Source organism: Cavia porcellus, unplaced genomic scaffold (genome assembly GCF_034190915.1).
Source record: "Cavia porcellus strain 051 isolate PalLab524CR breed Dunkin Hartley unplaced genomic scaffold, mCavPor4.1 scaffold_13, whole genome shotgun sequence".
NCBI classification, from domain to species: domain Eukaryota; kingdom Metazoa; phylum Chordata; class Mammalia; order Rodentia; family Caviidae; genus Cavia; species Cavia porcellus.
The window spans coordinates 3,958,593-3,960,989 of record NW_026947496.1 but is presented as its reverse complement, the minus strand read 5'-3'; the positions used below and the strand labels follow the sequence as shown (position 1 = coordinate 3,960,989).

At 40.9% G+C, this 2,397-nt stretch overlaps 1 protein-coding gene across 1 annotated transcript; it reads right to left on the bottom strand.

The window, feature by feature from the left end:
- Positions 1–295: 295 nt before the first annotated feature.
- Positions 296–1,240, bottom strand: LOC100732172 (olfactory receptor 2B2-like). The gene has a single exon (XM_003463202.1). The coding sequence runs from the start codon at positions 1,238–1,240 to the stop codon at positions 296–298; it is 945 nt and encodes a 314-aa protein (XP_003463250.1).
- Between the last annotated feature and the right edge of the window lie 1,157 nt (positions 1,241–2,397).

Here is a 2,397-nt window from a genome sequence, read left to right as displayed (position 1 = left end):
GTTGTTGCACCTCAAACTGTGAATCTCATGGCTACAGTGTGAGAACTTTGTTAAATTTCACCTTCAATCATACCCATGGCTTCAGGTGCCCCAGGTTTCTAGAGTGTTCCTAAGGCATGACAGGAGGGTTATGGATCAGTATTCTGTATTATGTATACTTCATCACACTTCTTTCTGTTCTGTTCCTTTTCCACTGTGAGCTTTTGGACACTGGACACTGTTTTTCTCTTCTTTTCTACACCCAACATCTCCTTTGAGATGCATATCCTTGATTCCTAGAGCTTCTTTTCAGAGGTCATCTTGTCTTGTGCCAAAATTCCTTTGTCAATGCCCTTCTCAGGGCAGCTTTCACTTCCTTGTTCCTCAGTGTGTAGATGTAGGGGTTGAGAGTGGGTGTAACAATACCATAGAAGACAGCCATGATCTTGCCCCTGTCATGGGAATAGCTGGAGGGTGGCTGAACATACATGCTGATGGCTGTAAAGTAGAAGAGGAAGACCACGAGCAAATGAGATACACAGGTGTTGAAGGCCTTCCAGCGACTCTCCACAGAGTGAATTTTTATCACAGCTTGAGCAATGAGTATGTAAATCCCCAGGATAAGAATGAGGGGCATCAGTAGCAGCAGAGCCCCCAGGACATTGAGTTCGGCTTCATTCATGTGAGTGTCAGTACATGCAAGTTTCAAAAGGGCAGGGACTTCACAGAAGAAATGGTCTATTACCCTATGCCCACACCTTGGAGTCACCACTGTGAGAGTAGACTGCACAAAGGAGTTTGCAAAACCACTTGCCCAGGTCCCAGCAGCCATGTGGATGCACCGTTTCTGGTTCATGATGACTGGATAGTGGAGGGGCTTGCAAATGGCAGCATAGCGGTCAAAGGCCATGATGGCCAGCAGTATACACTCAGTGGACCCCAAGGCCAGAAAAATGTAGAGCTGGGCAACACAGCCCCCATGGCTGATAGTCTTTTCTGGTCCCCTCAGATTGATGAGCATCTGTGGAACGGTGCTGGTGGTATAGCAGAGGTCTAAAAGGGAGAGATTTGAGACAAAAAAGTACATGGGGTTGTCGAGCTGGGGATCCAGATGGGAAACTAAGATGATGGTTATATTTCCAAATAGTGCAAAGATGTAGGCCACCAGAAAGATGATGAAAAGTGGTGTTTCTAACCAGGGGTGATCAGAAAATCCCAGTAAGATGAAATCATCCAGTGAGCTCTGGTTGTTGATGGACATTTTAGCACTAATGAACAAAATTTACCTGAGACATTTATATAAATATTCCTTGTTAGGGAGCAATATGCGATCAGAAGAAGCCATTGAGAAATAGAGGCCTGAAATAGAACTCTTTTCTGCTCTATTGGAATTTTTATCTCAGTGAAAAAAATGATGTCCCTTATCTCTATATTCTGATTGAGGCAAATTTTTGAGTCAACATTTTTCACGTAATACTAGAGATGCCTGAGAAATAAACAACATGGATAAGATTAAAAGTGTCACTTACATAGCGGATGTCTTCAGCTCAGCTATTCACTTCTGGATTTGGACATCCTCTCCCCAAACAGTTTTAATGGCACTACCATCAAATCCATACATTGTGAATGTTTTGCGATTATAATGGAGTGTAGATTGAAACAAACTGGGAAAACCAGAGATTGTCCAAAGTAGGAGGATGAAAGCATAGCAGGAAGGAGGCTGTGGACCCATGGCTTCCTGGACTGTTTATCTTACACACTAGCCTTGGAGAAGGCAGCATAGGACAGAGCACTTGGTGATCGGTGCCTGAGTGGCAGGGCTCTCTGCACATTCCAATTCTGAGTGCTGTTGGTGCTCAGAGAACTGAATATATATAGAGAGATAAATTCAACAAAGTGGTCAGTCAGCAATGCAAATTAGTGCCTACTGTGAACATGCCATCTTAAACAATCTGCTTATAATTAATAGAATTTTATTCTCTGAGAAGAATTATTAGAAAGAGATTAAATATGTATACCCCTGAAATTTGTAGCCATATATGAATTCCAGTACTCCAACTTTATTATCAACATATGCAATCATAAATATTTCTTGTTTCTTTTGTTTTCACATTTACTCTTTGATTATACTATTTCTGCTAGCTAATGTTTCTCTGTCGCATTCTCCCATCCTCCTTTAATGCATACCATTATTTTATAATATGATAGCTAATAGCCCCAATGACCAATACTTCTATTCTCTGCAGCCCTAAATGTATTTATCCTTAGGCCTGTATATAGTAAACTTATCTTGAACTGTCATCTGACTAGTTATAAAAGGTACACTTTCATTTTTCTTAAAATCCTAGGAATTCCATTTCCTATATATGTAAACATGGAAATGTCATTTAAAAATTTTGAGCTTCAATGTTCTCATTT

Coding starts and splice junctions, on each gene's coding strand:
- LOC100732172 (XM_003463202.1), bottom strand. CDS start 1,240: ATGTCCATCAACAACCAGAGCTCACTGGATGATTTCATCTTACTGGGA.